General features: G+C 40.8%; 6 protein-coding genes across 7 annotated transcripts; 3 read left to right on the top strand and 3 right to left on the bottom strand.

Moving 5' to 3' along the window:
• Positions 1-1,980: 1,980 nt before the first annotated feature.
• On the top strand, positions 1,981-4,995 carry LOC144007737 (uncharacterized). Of its 2 annotated transcripts, none has more exons than XM_077507596.1 (4): positions 1,981-2,014; positions 2,229-2,403; positions 2,725-3,236; positions 4,637-4,995. In XM_077507596.1, exons 3-4 carry the CDS (start codon positions 2,734-2,736, stop codon positions 4,776-4,778), a joined length of 645 nt encoding a protein of 214 aa, XP_077363722.1. In that variant the 5' UTR covers positions 1,981-2,014; positions 2,229-2,403; positions 2,725-2,733; the 3' UTR covers positions 4,779-4,995. The 2 variants fall into 2 exon arrangements, with proteins under 2 accessions (XP_077363722.1, XP_077363723.1); XM_077507597.1 differs by having other exon boundaries at positions 2,711-3,236.
• chrac1 (chromatin accessibility complex subunit 1) lies at positions 4,446-7,394 on the bottom strand. Its single transcript, XM_077507598.1, has 3 exons — positions 7,149-7,394; positions 6,615-6,741; positions 4,446-5,578 (listed from the first exon to the last, which is right to left on the bottom strand). The coding sequence occupies exons 1-3, from the start codon at positions 7,299-7,301 to the stop codon at positions 5,490-5,492; spliced, it is 369 nt and encodes a 122-aa protein (XP_077363724.1). The 5' UTR covers positions 7,302-7,394; the 3' UTR covers positions 4,446-5,489.
• A 272-nt stretch (positions 7,395-7,666) lies between these two features.
• gatad1 (GATA zinc finger domain containing 1) lies at positions 7,667-10,273 on the top strand. The gene is made up of 5 exons (XM_077506867.1): positions 7,667-8,075; positions 8,539-8,661; positions 8,738-8,797; positions 8,872-9,055; positions 9,258-10,273. Exons 1-5 carry the CDS (start codon positions 7,875-7,877, stop codon positions 9,434-9,436), a joined length of 747 nt encoding a protein of 248 aa, XP_077362993.1. The 5' UTR covers positions 7,667-7,874; the 3' UTR covers positions 9,437-10,273.
• Positions 10,274-10,951: 678 nt separating this feature from the next.
• lrrc14b (leucine rich repeat containing 14B) lies at positions 10,952-14,227 on the top strand. The gene is made up of 3 exons (XM_077507454.1): positions 10,952-11,297; positions 12,030-12,661; positions 13,389-14,227. Exons 1-3 carry the CDS (start codon positions 11,022-11,024, stop codon positions 14,053-14,055), a joined length of 1,575 nt encoding a protein of 524 aa, XP_077363580.1. The 5' UTR covers positions 10,952-11,021; the 3' UTR covers positions 14,056-14,227.
• A 513-nt stretch (positions 14,228-14,740) lies between these two features.
• uqcrb (ubiquinol-cytochrome c reductase binding protein) lies at positions 14,741-15,991 on the bottom strand. The gene is made up of 4 exons (XM_077507941.1): positions 15,925-15,991; positions 15,219-15,287; positions 14,988-15,154; positions 14,741-14,910 (listed from the first exon to the last, which is right to left on the bottom strand). Exons 1-4 carry the CDS (start codon positions 15,941-15,943, stop codon positions 14,833-14,835), a joined length of 333 nt encoding a protein of 110 aa, XP_077364067.1. The 5' UTR covers positions 15,944-15,991; the 3' UTR covers positions 14,741-14,832.
• Positions 15,992-16,229: 238 nt separating this feature from the next.
• mterf3 (mitochondrial transcription termination factor 3) lies at positions 16,230-19,101 on the bottom strand. The gene is made up of 8 exons (XM_077507940.1): positions 18,965-19,101; positions 18,424-18,710; positions 18,199-18,351; positions 17,943-18,132; positions 17,532-17,679; positions 17,342-17,413; positions 17,089-17,250; positions 16,230-17,013 (listed from the first exon to the last, which is right to left on the bottom strand). The coding sequence occupies exons 2-8, from the start codon at positions 18,701-18,703 to the stop codon at positions 16,819-16,821; spliced, it is 1,200 nt and encodes a 399-aa protein (XP_077364066.1). The 5' UTR covers positions 18,704-18,710; positions 18,965-19,101; the 3' UTR covers positions 16,230-16,818.
• Positions 19,102-19,620: the final 519 nt, after the last annotated feature.

Here is a 19,620-nt window from a genome sequence, read left to right as displayed (position 1 = left end):
TTTTTTTTTTTTTAAGAGTTCTGTATTGTTTTTAATTTATAGTAATGCACATTTTAACCCTGTATTAAAACATTTTCATTCAGCTGTGTATTATTTTTGTTTGATTCTATTATATGGAATTTGATCCCTGAATATTTATAGTGTATTGTATTGCACACTAACATGAGTTTCTTTTTTTTGGTGATATTATTGACTAACACAAAAAGATCAAAATATTCTAAACAGCTCTGAGTATGATGCACACCAACTACAGCAAACAAACGGAAAAGTGTTGTTGTTGTTGTTGTTGTTAGAATAGAATAGAATAGAATTCAACTTTATTGTCATTGCACTGTCACAAGTTCAGAACAACGAAATGCCGTTTGCATCCATCCAGAAGTCCTTTAGCAAGAGTAAATTATATATTTTAAAAAAATAAGATCGATTTAGTATGTACACATTATGGCAGGATATGAATATGTATATAATATTGATAAACAGCTAAATAATTGTATATGACTGTCTCTACAGTATTTACAGATATTTATTTACAGTAGTGCAATTATGATCAGGAGACAGTGTTCAGGAGTCTAACAACAGTAGGGAAGTAGCTATTCTGATATCTAGTGGTCTTAGTCCGGAGGCTCCTGTAACGCCTTCCAGAGGGCATGAGGGTAAAGTGTCCATGTGCTGGATGACTGGAGTCTTTCGTGATTTTCTTCGCCCTCTTCAGGCACCGCCTCATATAGATGTCCTCAACAGAGGTGAGTGGTGCACCGGCGATGCGCTGGGCGGCTTTCACCACCCTCTGCAAAGCCTTCCGGTCCATAGCTGAGCAGTTTCCATACCAAACTGTGATGCAATTGGTCAAAATACTCTCAATAGTGCAGCGGTAGAAGTTCACCAGAAGATGTGAGGACAGATGGTTCTTTCTCAGAGCCCTGAGGAAGAAGAGCCGCTGGTGAGCCTTTTTAACCAGCTTGGAGCAGCTAGTTGTCCATGTGAGATCCTCAGAGATGTGGATTCCCAGGAACTTGAAGTTGTTCACACGCTCCACCACCATCCCTTTAATGTGGATGGGTGTATGTGGGGCTGCATTCCTCCTGAAGTCCACAATTAGCTCCTTGGTCTTCTCAGTGTTGAGCAGCAAGTCGTTGGAGTCGCACCACTCAGCCAGATGATCCACCTCCTCCCTGTAGGCAGCCTCATCGTTGTCTTTGATGAGGCCAATCACCGTGGTGTCATCTGCAAACTTAATAATGGTATTGGAACCACTGAAAGGTCTGCAGTCGTGGGTGAAAAGAGAATAAAGGAAGGGACTCAACACACAGCCTTGTGGCACGCCGGTATTTATAGTGATGGTAGATGAACAATAATTATCTAGTCGGACATGTTGAGGCCGGCTAGTCAGGAAATCCAGTAACCAGTTGCACATGAGGGGACTGATGCCTAGATCCATAAGTTTTGCAATGAGTTTTGAGGGGCTGACTGTATTGAATGCAGAACTGAAGTCTATGAACAGCATTCTAGCGTAGGTGTTTCTATTATCCAAATGTGAGAGAACAGAGTGCAGCGCTATGGAGACGGCATCCTCTGTGCTCCTGTTCTGCCGATAGGCAAATTGGTGGGGATCCAAGGTGGGGGGAAGACAAGATCTGAGGTGTGCCAAGACCAGCCGCTCAAAGCACTTTGCAATGATCGGGGTGAGGGCTACCGGACGGTAGTCACTGAGGCTTGATGGGATGGAGTTTTTGGGTATTGGTACGATGGAGGTGGATTTAAAGCAGGTTGGTACCACAGCATGAGCCAAGGACAGGTTGAATATGTCTGTAAGTACACCTGCCAGCTCACCAGAACACGCTCTAAGAACTCGTCCAGGAATGCCGTCAGGACCCGCAGCCTTGTAACCGTAATAAAGGCAGCCTGGTCGTTTGTAATGAAGTGTCAAGTCTGTGTATTGCCAAAACGTGTTTCACTCACTTCCCATTCCAAGGTGCTTATGTCAAGGTTCTGGCTCGTGGCTTCATAAACACAGGTGGTGTTGTTCAGCACACACATACAAAAAAAAATAAAATAAAAAACAGCTACTATGGTGCTTGAGAAAGTTTTACAGTAAACCAGTGTTAGACAAATGCCTGGTGTTGTTTAAGAGCTTGTAAAAATAACTTGTAAGATATTCCATGAGCAAAATCTTTGTTTCCGTTAACACTCAAAAGACGTCCCAGACTTACTTCAGTTTTTGTGTGCAGTCTGCTGTTGATTAGCTGAACTTTTCGGGGTGTTGCTGGTGACGGCCAGTAAAGGGTGAGCGCACGTTGCAGATCAGCACTCATTCTTTCCGATGACTTCAGGCAGCCGGAGCGGACGAGCACGGCAGGATTCTTTCGCAGGGCGTCGTTCACTCACTCCAGCGTTCTCTGGAAGGTAAATTGCAAGCAAAGACATTTTGTTACGATAAAGCCAAGTCTTTGTGATGATGTGCCAGCACTGAATATACAAGAAAGGATGTTTCTCCCTTTTTCCAGTCCTAATTACCAGGTTTGCTCCATGAGGGCTAAGGAAGCATTTTAGATTTCATACTTTTATATCCACAGTTTTGTTTATGTAATGCCGTTCTTTTGCTTTTAATTCACAATGTGTGCCTACATTGTGTATAACCCAGTTCAAAAAGATATCAAAATGTTTTCAAATGAACCCATTATCTCTAACAAATTCTTTAAAATGATTACAGTGTTTTGTTTTCAGAGTTTGGAGATGTTGTGCGGGTTAAGTTGGATCTGGCTCTTGCTGGGCTTGTGCGCGTGCACCCCCCTTGAAGACATCTCTGTAGACGAGGACGACTGGACCGATGACAAGTGGGGGTCCGGTTTCTCCCCCGTGTACCACTTCCTCGCCGACAGTCCCCCTGAAACGACACAAGCAGCAGCGGAGAGCCCTCCGGGGGCGATGAACTGCACGCAGCGCTTCTGGTTACCGTCACCCTCGCCGGGAATCTGCTGGGAGAACTTAGCCGGGCCCGAGGAGCTGGCCCGGTCCCGGCTGCTGGCCCTGGAGAATAGGGCCGCCCTGGAGGCCGTGACCTCCTCCTGCGGCGTGGAGGATGGGGGGCTCTCCTACCAGCGGCAGGCCAGCGACGAGGTGCAGGCGGTGCTCTCGGACCACCGCAGTGTGGCCGAGGCCCTGGACACCATGGAGAAGGTCTTCGTCTCCGTGGAGGAGAAGAGGAAAGATGGCAAAGACAGGGGACTCCTCAGCAGGTACTTCGACACTTTCACACTCTCAGTCCCTTGTTACGCTCTATGAGGCTTTCGAGTTAGTTACATTCTATAATTACAGAACAATTACTGTACTTTCTACTGGCCTTTTATGATTTTAGAGTCAGTTTATCTAATTCTCAACTCAACTCTAGACTAACTCTCGAGGATTCTACACTACTAATTGGTGTGAGTCTGCGCTGACTGCCTCATCAGGATCCTGCAGAGCTTGCTGATGATCTGATTATTTGAAAACTGCTGAATAGCAAACTAACATTAAGTACAAGAACACATTTCTTCTCGAAATGCACCGTTTGTCCTCTCGGTGTAAGCACAACCAAGCCATCTAGTGGTGAATGGTGATATTACAACTTAAAACCACGGTTGACCACTGTCTACTATTACTCACGGTTCGGCACCCAGATTCATGTATTCGCTAACTCAAGTAAAAAGTTTACTTAAAGCCTGCCCCAATTTCCCTCCAGTTTTCTGCAGCAAATTTCAAATCAGCTGTTTTTTTTTTAGATAATTTTGTAGGGGATTAAAAAAATAAAATAAAATACATTAAAAAAAAAACTTGCCCATCCTTGTCCTATCATTTTCTATGATGCTAGAGTCATTTTGTAGCGCTCTACATCAACTACCACTTTCTATAGTTCTGCAGTCACTTTTTCTCAATCACTTTCATGATTCTTCAGTTTAACGAGAATTTGTTAATTTAAAAAAAAAAAAAAAAAACTATTAAAAAAAACAACAACACACAAACAAGTTAAAATATTAACCCTTGCAGGGTCAGTGGTCACTACATTGGCACATCAATTATTGAATTTTTTTTTTTATAGTTTTAAAAATACTGATAGAGATGATCTCAATATGTGCATGAAAGAACTACTATTCATTAACAAAATAAAAAAAGTTAACAGGTAATTAAAAAAAACACACACACACATTAATGCCAAACATTATGAGATTTAAACTTAATTGATAAAAACCATGCAGGTGGTTTAGAAGCTGCAATGTTATGAATTCTCCAGATTTGTTCTATGCGGCCATTTTGACTAAGTCAGCATTAAAACAGCCAATTTGGAACAGATACCCCCCCACACAAAAAATATCTCCGCAAAACTTTGCACCTAGGTGCAACAGCTACATTAAAAAAAAAAAAAAAAAAAAACAACACTTTTAAACATTTTATTACGGTAAACAAAGTGAAACTATACAAGCCATGAAAGACAAACAGGGAGGCAACAGGAAGGCATTAGTCGGAAACACTGCCACCTGGTGGCGGTTAATAGGTATTGCTAGTTCCATTAACATTGGCTCATGCTCGTGCTCGTGCTGTTAAATTTCTAACGCCCCCAAATTTTGTGTTACCTGCGATTTGTGGTCCACGCTGTGTGAAGTATGAAGGAACATCTGGCCCACGCGAGGGAGTCGGCATCCGCCCGCGAGCACCTGGCGTCCTCACTGGAACGGAGCTTGTCTACCCTGGAGGAGAATCTCATCCACATGCAGCTCAAACTCCACAAGCTCATCCACCACTGACCACCAGGACAACAAGAAGTTGATCGGCAGGGGAATATGTCGCACTTTTTGCTGCTATTGTTGTGACCTTGGGCTTGTCCCATCGCAGTACCAGTAATCTGTAACCTAATAGTTTATTAAACATCAGCTGTGTTCATTACAAGCTGTAAAACGGTGATTGAGAATTTGGAAAGATGTATTTCATTGTGCATATATATATATGAGGATGAAGGCTGATATGGAGATGTGATATTTAGCAATAAAATTTCTGACATCATTCCAGATTTAATAAGCAACAATGTACATGTAGTACAGCTCATTTTGTGTACTTGCAGCATGTGGGAAAATACTCCAAACAAACAACAAATTTCAAGTATTTCAGCTTCAACAGGACACGTCTTTTTAAAAACAGAATGACACAGGCCTGGTATGTTTCCGTTCCCAACAATGCAGCATTCACAACAGTTTTAAAGGCAAGAGTCACAGCTACGCTCGCAATTGGATTCCCCGGACTTGTGGAGCTCCGCATACAATTGAAATCTGGTGTTCAGTGTCTACCGCTAGCTTTTTGTGAGAATCACCCCATGCAAGTCATGCTACAGCATTGCCCTTTGCAGCTCTATGATCACCAAGTGGTCCCAAGTCCATGTGACTCCTATTAGTCTTTTTTTTTCTTTTTCCCCCCGACAGTTCAGCGATCACGTAAGTCCCAGACATGATGTCCATGTTGTTTTATAAGTCTTCTGCTTTTTCTTCCTCTTCTCGCATCTGCTCCAAAGACTTGAGGTAGTCGCGGGCCAGGATCTTCTTTGGGAGGATATCTATGATGGGGCGAACTAGTTGATGACACTGATTTAAACCATTTTACATATTTCAGACTAAAGTACTTACAAGATTACCTGTTTAAAGTTAAAAAAATATATACATATATATATATATATATATATATACATATATATATATATATATATATATATATATATATATATATATATATATATATATATATATATATATATATAGTGTATATATATATTAGGGGTGTGAATTGCCTAGTACCTGACGATTCGATTCGTATCACGATTCACAGGTCACGATTCGATTCGATACCGATTAATCCCGATACGAATTTATAAGTCGATTGTTGCGATTTTTTTTCATTCAAATTTAGAAAATACTAATCAGTAAGCTTGTAGAGTGTAAGATTTATATGAAAATGTATTATTTATTTATCTGAAATTTCAGTCTTATATAGGTTGTAATCTGTTTCATGTTTGAACAGCATTAAAATAAAATATTAAGGCTTAATGTTCCGTTCATATAACATTCTTCCATGCTCAAGGTGTGAATCCTAACCCGAAGTCAGACGTTTTGTTGAATATTTTTCCATTAAAAATGGAAGTTTAAAAATCTATTCACACACACAAAAAAAAAAAAAAAAAAAAAAAAGGCAATGATGATAAGACGTTGAATCGGTAAGACTACCGAACGAACAATTCTGAGCTCTTTAAAAAAAAAAATAATAATAAAAAATCTATTCAGCCGCCTATTGAATCGATTCCAGAATCGCGCGATGTAGTATCGCGATATATTGCCGAATCGATTTTTTTAACACCCCTAATATATATATATATATATATATATATATATATATATATATATATATATATATATATATATATATATATTCACAGAGCAGTATTGGGTAATTTTTGTGGTTAAATAAATGATGCTTTTAAAGCATTTCTTAAAGGTTAAACAAAATGGCAACTCAGTAGGAGTACATTTACTATCCATGTAAGATGAACACACTCAAGTCTTTCTAGAAGCTTCATGTGAGTTGACTGTGGGTGTCACCTGTTAGAAACTGGAATGTTTCAATGTCCTCTGCAGCGCTCGCCAGGTCACTGTAGGACAAACTGTGACTTTCCCTTCCTTGGCCATTGTTGAATGACGACAGCGCCAAGTATTGAACAAACATCTCCTTTAAGAAAAACAAGGGGGGGGGGGGGTTACTGTACTTTACAACAGTGATTTCCAACCACTGTGCCTGTGAGATCATCAGGTGCAACAGGGGAAATGGTACAACTTAGTTTACTATATAACTACTTTGCTCATCTATTTATAACAGCGATTTACAGTAAAACACATGAAGTGCTCTTCCACTAGATGGCAGAAGTTACAATAAACGTGTAACTACAGTATGTGTAACCACCCGCTGCCATTTATACAACAGAATAATAACTGTTCAACCACATTTCAGAAACGACATTATCATTATTTCACTGTGTTGTTAGGAAACACTTCTGAGTAAGGAAACACTTCTGAAGACCACGAAGCAGACATGCCACTTTAGCTAACCTAGAAGCTCACATGCTAGCATTTATTTACCGTTGCCTTGGTGGTGAGGAAAAGGGCTTCCTGGTTGATATTGGACACGTCCGGGGAGCTCTTCATGATCAAGCGCACTCGGGAAATGGGGAGGCAAAGGCCCCTTTTGCTACCCGGCGCTTGGTCGTCTTTGTCGGGGCTATTATGAGACATTTTAGCACAGGGGTTGACAAGAATGAAACTTCTTCCTCAGTATTGTTTTGAATGGTGACGCTCTTCTTCGCCGTTCGTACGCGTTCGTGACGTTCCCTCAGCGCCTCCTTTTGGAAAGGAACACTTCCAGTCAATCTCCTATTTATTTTTTTAATTTTATTTTAATTAAATCTATTGGTCAATCCACACTTGTGGGTGTTATTTATTTATTTGTTTATTTATTTATTTTATAAATTATAACTTGGCTTGACTAAAATCGCATGTCAACCATCCTAATCGACAGATGGCAGCAAAGCCGTAACAATGAAACGTAGAAGAAGAACGCGAACGGGCAGCAACGAAGAAGAACTTGCTTTTTTTTTTTTTTTTTTTTTCTCTACCCAACCATAAACATTATAGAAGACGATTTTACTGTAACGAATAGTCTTATTCTACATACAACTTAAGCATCTTAGTTTATCGACTACATTGAGGGAGCAATCCTACACTCATCGGTGCCGTCGTATGGCGTCTCATCATCGCGTTTACGGGTGAAAGTCAGTTAGCAGGCTCTTTTTATTCATTGTCTGAAGGATGCCGCTGGGACTGAAGCCATGCTGCGCCGTCTGCAAGACCAACTCGTCGTCCATGTGGAAGAAAGGGAACCAGGGTGATGTTTTGTGCAATAATTGCTCGGTGAAGAGCAGCACCGGTCCCGGTAGCGGCGGCGGTGGTGCCCCGTCGGGAGCCTCCGCGTCTTCCAGCACTCAGCCCAGCAATGGTGGAGGCAAGCAGGTAAACAAGACAAAGCTTGCTATTAGTGTGATCCCTGATACCATCCTATATGCACATCTGCACTTTGATATATTACGCCAGTATTTGTTGCTCATAACGATTTCTCGTTGTTGTTTATAACCATGTTATTTTCACAATGACAAAATGAATAAATATTGAATATATATTGAAAGTGGGACAAATTGCACTGGAACAAAGAAGGTCCACTATATACGTGGATTGTCTTCATACACACGTGTGGTACTGGGAATAATGTGAAATAATTTTAAGTCAGGAGCAAAGAAAAAACAGAAGGTCTAAGGTAGAAGGAAACAAAGAAAAGCAGGTCTGAGGTGGACGGAAGGAAGAAGGCTAGCAAGGAAAATATGCCAGCAAAACTACTTGTAAGTGGAATAAACCGTAAGCGTGATGTCTGTAGTAAAGTTGATTGATTTTTTTTTGTTTGTTTTTTTATGCTGTTCAGTCAAAGCAGGAAATACACAGGCGGTCGGCACGCCTGAGGAGCACCAAGTACAAAGCCCCCGCCTCCGAGAAGAAAGTGTCCACCAAAGGCAAGGGCAGGAGACACATTTTTAAACTCAAGAATGTAAGTAAGACGCGCATCTGTTGCTTTAAATGCATACTATTTCCCCAAACCTCACAAACCCTCGTCTACTCCTCAGCCAATCAGAGCGCCCGAATCCGTCGCCACAATCATCACTTCCGAGTCAGTGTTTTATAAGGTACTCGGACTGTCCTCCACCCCACCCTCCGATCTTTGCCTTGGACTTTTCTAAGCGGTGCGGCCTCACGGCAGGGCGTGTACTACCAGATCGGCGACGTGATCAAGGTGACGGACGAGGAGGACGGGAAGGCGTACTACGCCCAGATACGAGGCTTCGTTCAGGACCAGTACTGCGAGAAGAGCGCCGCGCTCACCTGGCTCATTCCCACGCAGGCCAGTCCCAAAGATCACTTTGACGCTGGCACGTACATTTTGGGTAAGCTAGCTTCACTCTGATCTAATGCCATGTTTTGCGGTATAAATAAGACCAATATAGCCTATTAGAACCGCTGAACTTGGGGTTAATTGAAGGCACTTAAATGGTGGCATGCTCATTACTCCTCTGGCTACGTGACTTGGCTTTCTTGTCAAGTGCTGAACCTGACGGTGAATGATTTTGTTTTGGTTTCCGCTTTGAGGTCCGGAGGAGGACCTGCCCAGGAAGATGGAGTACCTGGACTTCGTGTGCCACGCGCCGTCCGAGTACTTCAAGTCGCGGAGCGCGCCGTTCCCCACCATGCCCGTGCGTCCGCAGAAAGGTTACATCTGGACGCACATCGGACCCACGCCCGCCCTCGCCGTCAAAGAATGCGTGTAGTAGGGCTGCACCATATTGCAAAAACATGCGATATAGTTGTTGAATATAGTGATATCAATATTACTGCAATATTTAACGTGAACCTAAAGAAGTGATATTTGTATTAACTAACGAAAGAATTTTTAAAAAATTCATGCAGCAAACTAAGCAAGCTCAATATTTTCTTAGTTGATTAATTATGACAAATTTGAGAATGTTCTGACTGGTCAAATTCAGAGCAAAGTATAAAATTCCTTATGAAACTTATTGCATGTCTTTGCGATATGCATATTAGTACATGGGCCAATATAACAATATCGATATTTTTTCAATAGACTGTGCAGCCTAAGTGTGTAGCGCAACCGACCTTTTAACCAACAGAGACTTGGAACTAGTTATACAGTCACGTGTTAGTTATGTTAAAAAAAAAAAAAAAAAAAATTGGGACTACCAATTTGCAAAAAAATGTTGATTTTTTTTTTTCTGTCATGAGGCAGACTTTGTTTCCTTTAACGTCATCAAAAATGTGTCTGCTAAGACATTTTTTTCATGTCAGGACTTTCAGAAAGTGCTTGAGCAGGTTTTTTTCCGAAGAAAGTTTGAGTGGGTGGGACAAAATGTGTCATACTACGACTAACTTTTCCCACTCATCTCTTCCACAGGCCTTTTTTTCTCTGATTACAAAGGACTATTAATGCCATACCGGAAAAAATTAAAACAAAAAAGTACTGGTAATCTAGTGGGAGGGGGGCAGTAAGGTAGTGAGGAACCAAGTTTTTTTTTCTTTTATTATTTAAGAAAAAGATGTTTGTTTTTTATAACAAGTCATCATATGAGAATAAAATATTTTTTTCTCTCTTTAGTTGTCTTTTACTTGGCAAAAAGGCATATTATTAAGAAAATGCTCAGTTTTTATTTCAATAAAAAAAATACACTTAGAATAATAGTTTTAAGTTTTAACTCAAATATAAAAAAGATGAATCATGCAAGGTTTTATCTTAATATAATAAAACTAGGAGCAATATTGATTTAAAAATACTTTAGCTAAAGTACTCATGTTTGTTATTCTTACTATTTAAGATGCAAGATTATATAATTTTACAATACAAATTTAAAAAACATGACAATTCTGTTAAGTGTATAATGTTTTTATCTTTTATCTATTAAACTTGATTTAAAAAAAAATGCAAATTTGTTCTTGTAAATTTTGTTTTACTGAAAATGCAGTAATGTTTTTCATTTCACTGATTTGAGAATAAATTGAGGCACTCGTAGCAACCATTGTACGTTGAGTTTCCCCACGAAAAATAGGACTTGACTGGTGTAAATTTCCGACGTTATATTTTAAAAATGTCTGATTCTGCCAGTCTCAGGTTATTGTAAAATTCCACCAAAAATCAGCAATGACCTGTGGAAAAAGTGGGTCACCACTAATAGACCCTGTGACCGGCAAAGGACGGGAGACAGCTGTTCCTATAAATAACCCGCCCCCTTCTCACCTACCACGAGACTTCGTTCCTCATTAACAGCCTGGCACCAAAGCAAAACAAGCAGGCAGAAGGCAGCACAAACGCACTTCTTTGTCACTCGGACGGCCCGCCCGAGCATGAAGTCGCTGCGCTTTCTGTCATCCGAGGCCTTCGTCCGGAGTGGCCCGAGTGCCGAGCAGAACCTGGCTTGCGTGTCTTTTCACGCGTACCCGCACCTCTTCAAGGCCTGCTATCTGCATGAGCGGCCAGAGTTGCTGCGAGCGTTGGTGCGCACGTGGCCGCTGCCCGAGCTCCACTTGGGAAAACTCCTGGGCCAGACGGTCGACTGCCCCGATGACCTGACCTCGCGCACGTGCCGCCCCTGTCTCACTGCACTGTGCACCGGATTGAAGGTAGCTTCTTTACTATAATTCACGTTATCAATTTTTTAAAATTATTTTGTATAATCCTGAATATTTTTACATTTTTGAAAAGTCTGACACTGTAATTTAAATTCCCCACTAGATCTACAACGAAAGAAAATTCTTAATGACTTCAATTAAAATGAATGCTAGTTTCATTAGCCCATCTATGGCATTACCATTATATGTTAGCATTAAGCTAAACATGTTGCTTCAAGGGTTTTAACACCACGTCAATGCCTCTTTTGTTATCCTGTGTAAGGCTTTTACTTTTGTGGTTGTTTTCAATACAGACGACCACAACATTTTGACATTAGTTTCAATATAACCAGTCTATGACGTGTAGCATCAGGCTAATCATCAGTTTAACATAGATGCTAGTTTTGTTAGCTCATGTAAGGCTTTTCCCATTATATGTTAGCATATGTTAGTAAGCTAGTGGCCTTTTATAGAAGGCAAAGTTGTGATTGTTTTAAATAAAAATTTAATCTAAAATGTAATTTTATGTTAGGTTTGACAGTAAACTTTGATGGAGTGGCATCAAATGGGAAATTAGACTTTATTTATTGTTGTGAACTTGTAACTTTTATTTTTCGCTCGCAACTCAAGACAACAAAAACGAAACAACTAAGCAACGGTTCGTATTTCCCAAAACACCAACTTAGGCTACTTGTCACTGTAGTTGGGATAAAATCAAATTGTATCTGTCCCCGTTTCCAAAAGGACTACGTGCTTTCCCCACTGAGCACATATGCCAAAATCCTGCACATGGTAGACCTGACATCCTTGAGGGATGTGGAGAGGCAGGCGTGTCCGTGTGGGACCACCCTGGGCCGCTGGGCTCGCACCGGGCTGCTGAGCCAGCTGTGCTATGAGACGGTGGCGGCAATGCAGGCCGGCGACGACGTGCCCCCCTCGGCGTTCTACGCCGCCGTGGACGTGCGTCTCAACGGATTCGTCACGGGCCGCAACTACGAGCTGGTGACGCAGGCACTGATACTGGCGCGACACTCGCCCCTCAAGCTGCGTTTCGTGACCTTCCGGGCTGATTCGCTCGCCCTCAAGCAGCTCTTCTACGTCCTGCGACTAGCCAGGCCCGAGGGTATAACGAAGTTGGAAGTGGTGCACAACGTCCCGTTGGAAGCCGCTCACCTGGAGGTGATGCTCTCCAAGGTGGACTTCCCGAGGCTGCGGTCCCTCACGCTGCCGACGGGGGCACTAGACGTGCGGCGGTTGGGAGCGGACGACCAACAGCTGATGGCGGTCCTCGGGAACCTTATGGCCAAACTCACCAGCCTGACCGAGCTCTCCGTGGGATTCTCCACGCTCACGGGACACCTGAGGAAACTCCTCAGGTGAGAATCTCTGAGAATTTTTATTATTGTTTTTTTAATAATAAATCGTAATTTCTTTATGATTTTTTTTTTGTTTTGTTTGGAAGATACTTGCCTTATTTGAACATTCATTAGTAAAAAAAAAAAAAAAAAAGTATTTTTAGAAACATTTTCCTTTTAGATAAAAATATTGAGGACATTTATATTTTTTTAATGAAAAAGATGAAAAAAATGAGAAAAATCTATTATAGTGTGAAACAGTGAGTGTTAATGGTAAAAAATACTTTAATGGAAAAACTTGATGAAAAAAAAAGTCAAATGTTGCACGTAAAAAGCTGTATTAAATAAATCAAATAATTTTAAGTACTAATAATGAAAATAAGCTGTTGTAATTCACAAAATCTACTTTTAGGTGGGGGAATTTTTGGGGGATTTTTTTTTTTTTTTTTTTAGCCAAGACTTTGTATTTACGAAAGAAAAAAAAAATTAAAACAAAAAATTTTGATAAGCAACAACAGACAAAGGCAAACTTTTGAGTAAGTCTTTCTTGTAAAAAAAAAAAAAGTATTATTCTGAGAAATAATTATGGATTTGGTCATATTTGTGTTGAGAAGTCCTTTAGAACAAGTCAGGTTTCAAGAAATTGTATCCACCCCACCACCCAAGAACAACAAAAAATATTACATTTTCAAAATATATTTCAACTGTCTATAACCATTTGTAATGCTCTTTTTCTGTGTTGAGCCAGCCCCCTCCAGACCCCGCTTGAAAGCTTGGAGCTGGCCAACTGCTGCCTGAGTCGCGTGGACATGACCTACCTGGCCAACAGCCTACACAGCGAGTACCTGCTGCGTCTGGACCTGAGCGGCCACCCCGTGCTGGACGACTTCGCCGCCCCCTTCATCAAGCTGCTGGGCCGCTGCTCGGCCACGCTAGTCAGCCTGGCCTTGGAGGAGTGCGACGCGGAGGACGGGGCCGCCTTGGCGGACGCGCTGTCCGGCTGCCGGGCGCTGGAGGAGCTCAAACTGCTGGGCAACCCTCTGAGCGCGCGGGACCTGCGGAGGCTCGTGAGCGCATTGGCGGCAGGGTTCCCCAAGTTGAGGTACGTAGAGCTCCCCATTCCTCGTGAATGCTACCCGGAGGACGCAGCGTACCCGCTGGACGACACGGCCTTGCAGCGGTACGACGGGGCGCTCTTTCGGGAGGTCAGAGAGCAGCTGCTCGGGATGCTGGCGGGAGCCGGGAGAGGGGACGTGGAGGTGTGCACCCCCCTATTGGGCGCCTACGATCCGGATATTCATGAGACCAACAACGAGCTGGGGGTGTCCATGTTGAAGTCCTTTAGTGATGTGATGGGGAACTTCATCGAGACCATTACGGAAGTCAACGACAGGCGGGCACAAAAGAACAACTAAACAATCGGATCGCTTCTTGGACGCAATGTACATGTTTGTGTTTATGTAGAATACAGACTTCCCTTCTGACTCTAATGCCTTGGGAGTATCTCATCTCTACATATTAGTCAAATAGCATACTCGGCACCTCCCCCAATAAAAAACAATGCACTAGCTAAAAAGGAATTTTTATTTTTGCGAATAAGGTATAGATGACAACTAAATCTGCAAATAGATGAATCCATAATATGAGGTTGTTCACTATACATTTACAAATTTTAAGCAAAAAAGTTATTTGGGTGAAAAATTACTTATCTTTATACGTGTATTTTTTTTTTAAATTCATATCGGAATGACTTGAATTTTTTTCAATAAAAAGTTGTACTTTTGGAGACAAAGGATATTTTATGGAAATCAAAATTTAACAATAAAGGCACTCTGTTTTTTTTTTTTAACAAAAAGAAATATTTTTTGGGGGGAGGTAAAATTTGAATTAATAAAAAAGTGAAATATATTTTTTAAAAATACTGCAAAATCAGTGTTAAAAGTAAATTGTTAAAATTCAACAAAAGACTGATTGAGATTACACCCAGCATCTAATTAATTACCTTTTTCTTTTCAGCACCTCTAATTTTACATTTCCCAGCAAATCCCAAAATTTAGACTTATGTAAGAATGTAATAATTTTCATGTCAATAAGGCAGCCTTGTTTCAAAGTGAACATTTTAATGACTTTCATTATTTTAAATATACAACACCGAGGATATTCATTCGAGGATTAAGCTCTTTCTCTTTCATTCATTTTCTCATCCATTCCTCTCTTTCTTTCCTCTCACGGGTCACCTCATCCAGGTACGGCATCAGGTAGGGGTCATCCTAAACAGACGGAAAGTGTCGTCAAAAAAAAATATGGATGCAAAAAAAACGAACGCTTGGGAAAACCTTTTCTGTACCTCCTCATATTTCGTCCACTGGTCCTTGGGGAGGATCTGCTGTTTCATGGACAGATCCATAGCTCTCTTCATGCGAAATATGCGATCGTTGTACACTTTCTCCGGAAGCCTCCGCACGGCCTCCTTCACGTCGTCGTTCTCATACATTGTGTCATCTCGCATTAAACCTGCCAGAGTCAACATGTAGCTTCTGTTCGCCATTTTAAGATCATATTACCTTTCTGTGCTTACCAAGCTTGTTGAAACCACACTTGTTGTAGTACCATTTGTAAAAACTGGACATAAACCTGCCTGAAGCCACTGCAAGGAAAAACAGATTATTATTAGACTACCATAATTACAGTATCTTAAATGAAATTTAGACACCTGGAAGGTGAGCTCGCCATTTCTAGCTGTCATTTTCAGCCATGTTACACAAGCTCCCCTCAAGTGGTGCAGGTATCAAACTACATAGCGTTGAAACAATTGTATAGCAGAGTAACAGTTTTTCTTTACATATTTCCAAAGCCTACGTTACTATTTAAACTGTATGTAATGTTGACGATGGTGGTATTTGCAAAGCTAAGTCTTATTTGAAAGTGGCGTGTAAAAAGTTGACAACCAATGCATTAAGTGAGATCGCCAATCAATGTCAAGCAGAAATGAATGTAATCCGAAGCAAACATTAACCATCGAAAGTAATATTAAAAAGATACAAATTATTCGGGAACAATTAGCACATTCGCCTCGCAGACGCGAGCCATTAGTGTCAGCTAGCAGGGAGGACAAACAAGAGGACGAATGCAAGACAAATGAGTCCAAAAGCACGTGACAGGCATAAAACGCACATAAGTCAAACCGACTATTAGTTAACACCACGCCTACTTGCGTAATTCTACAGTGCCCATTTCGGAAGGATATAAATTTGACATCATTTACTCGAGAGGGACATTTTTACCTGGTGCCCTCGACGCCATGTTGAACTAACTTTGGGAAGGACCGGGATGCATTGTGGGTAAGGTAAAATCCGATGGGGGGCGCATGCGCAAATCTACGTTGGACAGATATTTAGAAAACGTCAAATTTTACATTGAGAAACATAACTGGGAAAAACGACAGAAATTTAAAAATGTCTCAGTATTATTCAGTAAATTATCGTATGCTTTTAAAATATGTATGCAAAGAGGAAAATATAAAAAGCAGACCTCAGTCTGAAGCACACTCTTTCCCTGTGTTAAAAACAAAAAACAAACAAACTGGAAATGGAAATTAATACATTTTTATTTTACATATATTTTCAAATGAAATTAATGACAGTTATTTTAAATTCAAGGAGCGTAGTATAGTTCTAGTTGTACACAGAACAGTTTGTAGTTCATAAACAGCTAAAAATGTGAAACCGAAATATTAAAAAACTGGATACACTGGTATTAAGCACATTTACAATTTTTTTTATTTTTTACATTTTTAAACCCTGTGTACGGTCTCAATGACTGCATATCGACTTAAAATATTATGGAAAATTGCCTTTTTATATTTACAGTATATAGGCAGTAGATGAGCGGTTAGGCCATGTGCCGCACAGTCCTGAAGTTAGGAGTTTGAATTCAGGCTCCCACCTTCTGGTGTGGAGTTTTCTTATTCTCCCCATGCCCCCCCAAACTTGTATGGGTTTTCTCCAGTTACATCAGTTTCCTCCCACATTACAAAAATATGCAGGTTAAGCTCATTAAAGATTCTAAATTATTCTTAAACTGTGAATGTGAGCGTATGTTTGCCTATGTGCAGTGTGACACCAGGACACTTGTTTAAAATTGTGCATTGTGTCTTCTTCATCCTCTTGCTTCTTATTTTAAAGTGTCTTTTGAAACAGGTAAAAATCTTCCAGGGTGGCCAAAGCTACCTCAGTGCAAAAAATGTCATCCGGAGATGATGCCAAGCGCTCCAGGGAAACATAGTTTGGTTGATCTCGATCATAGTGTGCCCTTCCCAGGTACTGCAGGAACAGGTGGCGCTCTCTAATGCGCAGGAACTTAGCGTTAAAGACCTGATGGAAGTTGGAATTAAGAATGAACAAAGATACTTGGGTAAATTTAAACACTGCAGTTGAAGTTCAAAGTACCTGTGGGAACTTGGCGATCAGGTGATGTGGCACCTTCATGGTGTTATGGAGGAAGTCAAATATTTGAGTCAACTTGCGTTTGTTGGCCGTCAGAATTTTGGGTACAGCCAAGACGATGTGCTGGATCTCATTGGCTTTGAAGCCAAGCTCAATTTCGCACACCTGGAAAGGCAACGGACATATGAATACAAACGCATTGTAAATAAAATGTATGTTAATAATTGATTTTGCCGTATTTTTATTATTGTTTCACCTTTAGATTTTCTTTAACAGGTTCCAAACTGCCACACAACAGTCTGGGCAGACGTGCAACAATGTTACGAGTCTGGGGAAAAAAAAAAAAAAAAAAATCTTGTTTGAAACATCGTCACACCACTGTGAATATCAGCATCCGTGTTGTTCCTTTTCTAAAACAATAATATTTAAACAGCGAAAATGCTTACGTTGGACGCACTGAGGTTCAGCTGCTGCTGATAGAAACCCAGACGGTTGTCCAGCCTCTTCACGCTGAAGTTGAGAAGGTAAGGCGCTCTGGAAACCATCGACGCAACATTCTCGGCCGTGAACTTCTTGGACTTGAGATAGTTGACTCTTCACCGGAGAAAACGAGCGAGAAAACATGATTAATTCAATAGAGGCTGAAAAAAGGTGCAGTTTAAGCGTTCAGGAAAAATAGACCTTGTAAATCAATTGACCAGTGAATTACTTCATAATGTAAAAATGTTGATAAAAATGCCTGTACAATTAACAATTAGTTTTAGAACTGCAACAGTTCTGACTCTGGGACAAATTACACCAAATATAAATTGTTCTTGATGAGAACAGGTTCCATTTTAGATGCAATTTACTGTCACCTGGCCTGAAGGTTTTCCAAATCCTCGGTAAGGACAAACGGGTTGCGTGTGATGATATAGCCCAGACGAGAGTCGTCCACACCGATGCCTTTGAGGAAGAGCAACCTCGGAGCCACGTCTGTATCGAAGTCAAGACGGAGCAGCATGGAGCCCACGTTGGGCCTCTGCTCCAGCTTCCAAAGGTTCACCCCTGTTGGTAAAACACTATCATAAACACTGCAAAACTATACGATTCACATTATTCTTCATGATTTACCAAGCTGCACTAGTTTTGTGAGAGTCTCCGACTGGTCGACGTAGTCTTTGAGAGATGTGGAGGCTGGAGGGATGACGGGAAAAGGTGCTAGACTCGCAGCCTCTTCGTCGTCAATCTCTTCCAGTGCATACAATCCAGTGGCGGCATCCAGGTCTAAAGACAAGAAAAAACATTGTCACCTCCTTGTCAATATCTTTCAAAATAATACATCCACAAATTATATACCTAATGATGTAGGGCTTTCATTTAGCGGCACAGCATCCTTAAAGTGTATTAACTGGTTTGTGACATCTTTATTTGCCTGATGTTTATCAATCAAGTCACTGTAAAAGCGGATGTGTTGTCCCTGCTGATATTTTGTTTGAGTTCCAGTGACAGCTGGAGGATGGCGAGGCCTTGTGACTGTGCAGCAGTGACGAACTTGAGTGCAGGTGCTCAAAGCCACTGTCCTGACAGGACGAAGAAGTCTGTGTTTGATACACAGCTGCGTACAGGAAGATGCCATTTTGTTTCTGATAAACAAATGTAGACGGGTTATTTATACGTTTTAATGCTTCAACAAACATGTAATTTATATTGTGCTATGTTGCATATTTTCATTATCTGCATATAAGGCTGAATCTTATCGTTTATGGTTTAATGTACCTTGTTTTCTGTGTACTAAAGTGTTATACTGTACTACTGTAAACAATGCTAGCTAGAACCAAACATGATCATGCTAAAGAACATTTTCATAGTAACACCACAAGAAATAATGTTCACTCACCGTCTGAAATCAATTGTAATTTATTTGATTATAATTTATATTCCGCTTCATAAACGATAAACGCTCGACAATGTCAAATGCTACTTTTCACGTGGGGAAATTCACGCACCCGGAAATGCGTCATCGCACCGAAGGTACCACGTTGCAAGTACGGGAGCAAAATTTTACGTTTTTGATTGATTAAAAGTACACTGGTTTAATAACATTTTAAGAAATTTGGATCATTCGAGAAAATAAGTTATAGATGGGATGGAATGTTAAATTAAGCCGAATAGATGTTAATCCTGAAGATTTTAGTAATTTAGTACAATAGAACCTCCCTCGTTTTCCACGTCACATGGTTAAGTCCAATTTTCCTGTTTTCACTGTACAGTATTTTTCTTAAACTACATTTTACGTGTATTTTGTTTAATTGATGTATTATTCTAAATATAGACAATCACAACAATGGGCAAGTGGCCTTTATTCGTTTGTTTCGTAACACACTCTTATGACGGATTAATTAAAATTCATGACAAAGTGCTGGAGAGACCAGTCTGCTCCAGCTTCCATGGCAACCAGTGCGAGCTCTGTCTGTAGCCCCACCGTGGCCTCTCTTTGTCTGCTAAGAAAACATCATGACCCAGTAACGCTTCATTCATAAAAATAACAAAATG

This window comes from Festucalex cinctus, chromosome 19, assembly GCF_051991245.1.
Source record: "Festucalex cinctus isolate MCC-2025b chromosome 19, RoL_Fcin_1.0, whole genome shotgun sequence".
NCBI lineage: Eukaryota > Metazoa > Chordata > Actinopteri > Syngnathiformes > Syngnathidae > Festucalex > Festucalex cinctus.
Note: the sequence above shows the minus strand (reverse complement) of the source record. Positions and strands in the feature narration are given on the sequence as shown.

What these genes read in the sequence shown, in the direction of transcription:
- LOC144007737 (XM_077507596.1), top strand. Translation starts at nt 2,734, where the DNA reads ATGTTGTGCGGGTTAAGTTGGATCTGGCTCTTGCTGGGCTTGTGCGCG. An exon ending in GACAGGGGACTCCTCAGCAG is followed by an intron (nt 3,237 to 4,636) that starts GTACTTCGACAC and finishes CGCTGTGTGAAG; the next exon opens with TATGAAGGAACATCTGGCCC.
- mterf3 (XM_077507940.1), bottom strand. Translation starts at nt 18,703, where the DNA reads ATGGCATCTTCCTGTACGCAGCTGTGTATCAAACACAGACTTCTTCGT. An exon ending in TGAAAGCCCTACATCATTAG is followed by an intron (nt 18,352 to 18,423) that starts GTATATAATTTG and finishes TCTTGTCTTTAG; the next exon opens with ACCTGGATGCCGCCACTGGA. An exon ending in TTGGAAAACCTTCAGGCCAG is followed by an intron (nt 17,680 to 17,942) that starts GTGACAGTAAAT and finishes TCTCCGGTGAAG; the next exon opens with AGTCAACTATCTCAAGTCCA.
- uqcrb (XM_077507941.1), bottom strand. An exon ending in GTGTGGTTTCAACAAGCTTG is followed by an intron (nt 15,155 to 15,218) that starts GTAAGCACAGAA and finishes TGACTCTGGCAG; the next exon opens with GTTTAATGCGAGATGACACA. An exon ending in AGTGGACGAAATATGAGGAG is followed by an intron (nt 14,911 to 14,987) that starts GTACAGAAAAGG and finishes CCGTCTGTTTAG; the next exon opens with GATGACCCCTACCTGATGCC.
- lrrc14b (XM_077507454.1), top strand. Translation starts at nt 11,022, where the DNA reads ATGAAGTCGCTGCGCTTTCTGTCATCCGAGGCCTTCGTCCGGAGTGGC. An exon ending in CACTGTGCACCGGATTGAAG is followed by an intron (nt 11,298 to 12,029) that starts GTAGCTTCTTTA and finishes CGTTTCCAAAAG; the next exon opens with GACTACGTGCTTTCCCCACT. An exon ending in CACCTGAGGAAACTCCTCAG is followed by an intron (nt 12,662 to 13,388) that starts GTGAGAATCTCT and finishes GTGTTGAGCCAG; the next exon opens with CCCCCTCCAGACCCCGCTTG.
- gatad1 (XM_077506867.1), top strand. Translation starts at nt 7,875, where the DNA reads ATGCCGCTGGGACTGAAGCCATGCTGCGCCGTCTGCAAGACCAACTCG. An exon ending in ACATTTTTAAACTCAAGAAT is followed by an intron (nt 8,662 to 8,737) that starts GTAAGTAAGACG and finishes TCTACTCCTCAG; the next exon opens with CCAATCAGAGCGCCCGAATC. An exon ending in CGCTGGCACGTACATTTTGG is followed by an intron (nt 9,056 to 9,257) that starts GTAAGCTAGCTT and finishes TTCCGCTTTGAG; the next exon opens with GTCCGGAGGAGGACCTGCCC.
- chrac1 (XM_077507598.1), bottom strand. Translation starts at nt 7,301, where the DNA reads ATGTCTCATAATAGCCCCGACAAAGACGACCAAGCGCCGGGTAGCAAA. An exon ending in TCCTCACCACCAAGGCAACG is followed by an intron (nt 6,742 to 7,148) that starts GTAAATAAATGC and finishes TTTTTCTTAAAG; the next exon opens with GAGATGTTTGTTCAATACTT. An exon ending in AACATTCCAGTTTCTAACAG is followed by an intron (nt 5,579 to 6,614) that starts GTGACACCCACA and finishes GCCCCATCATAG; the next exon opens with ATATCCTCCCAAAGAAGATC.